Raw genomic sequence first — 825 nt, forward strand, 5'->3', positions numbered from 1 at the left:
TGCATCTGAAAGGTCTCTCTCCTGAATGAGTTCTCTGATGTAAAGTGAGTTTTGACTTCCAAGGAAAAGCTTTCCCACATTTACTGCATGTATAGGATTTCCCTTCTCTATGATGAGTTTTCTGATGACAGATGAGTGCTGACTTTGTAATGAAGCCTTTTTGACATTGACTGCACCCAAATGATCTGTCCCCTGTGTGAGTCTGTTGATGAGTAATTAGCTTTAACTTACTGGGAAAGGCTTTCCTACAATCACAGCATTCATGGGATTTCTTTCCTGCATGAGTTCTCTGAAGTACGGTCATGAGTGGTTCATAAGCATTCACTGCACATTTATTGCATCCATATGGTTTCTTACCTAAAGGATTTGGGTCATAATTAGTGAGCTCTGACTTTTGAGTGAAAGCCAGTGTACCCACAATAGAATGAGCAAGATAATAAGGAAAGGTCCAGAAACATATTTTTTTCCATTTACTATAAAAAAATATTAATGAGACAATCAGTAAAATTTGAGTAAGCTCTGTAGATTGGGTAATAGTTCTGTATCGATATCAATATTCTGATTTTGATTTTTTTTTTTATTTTGGTCACTTGAAAAAATTAACTTGTTTCTAGGAAATACACACTTAAGTATTTAGGGATAAAGAGTTCAGAAAAACAGGATGTGTGTATGTGTGTGAATGGAATAATAGGTGGATAGACTGTGATAACGCAAATGTGGTAAAATATTACCACTTAGGGAAATCCACAAAAAGAATATGTAAGGGGTGCCTGGGTGGCTCAGTCGATTAAGCATCTGTCTTTGGCTCAGGTGATGATCTCAGGA

At 36.6% G+C, this 825-nt stretch overlaps 1 protein-coding gene across 1 annotated transcript in view; it reads right to left on the minus strand.

Annotated features, from left to right (window-relative positions):
• The window catches only part of LOC117998304 (zinc finger protein 84-like), a 1,866-nt gene extending 1,041 nt beyond the window's left edge, over positions 1-825 (minus strand). Inside the window, 2 exon segments of the mRNA XM_034987061.1 lie at position 1; positions 4-825. The exon segment at position 1 is cut by the window's left edge and continues 1,041 nt beyond it. Of these exon segments, the coding sequence (XP_034842952.1) occupies position 1; positions 4-304 (302 nt within the window). The 5' untranslated portion in view covers positions 305-825.

The sequence above is a fragment of the Mirounga leonina genome, unplaced genomic scaffold, assembly GCF_011800145.1.
Source record: "Mirounga leonina isolate KUSES-001 unplaced genomic scaffold, KU_Mleo_1.0 Mir_376, whole genome shotgun sequence".
Classification (NCBI taxonomy): Eukaryota; Metazoa; Chordata; class Mammalia; order Carnivora; family Phocidae; genus Mirounga; species Mirounga leonina.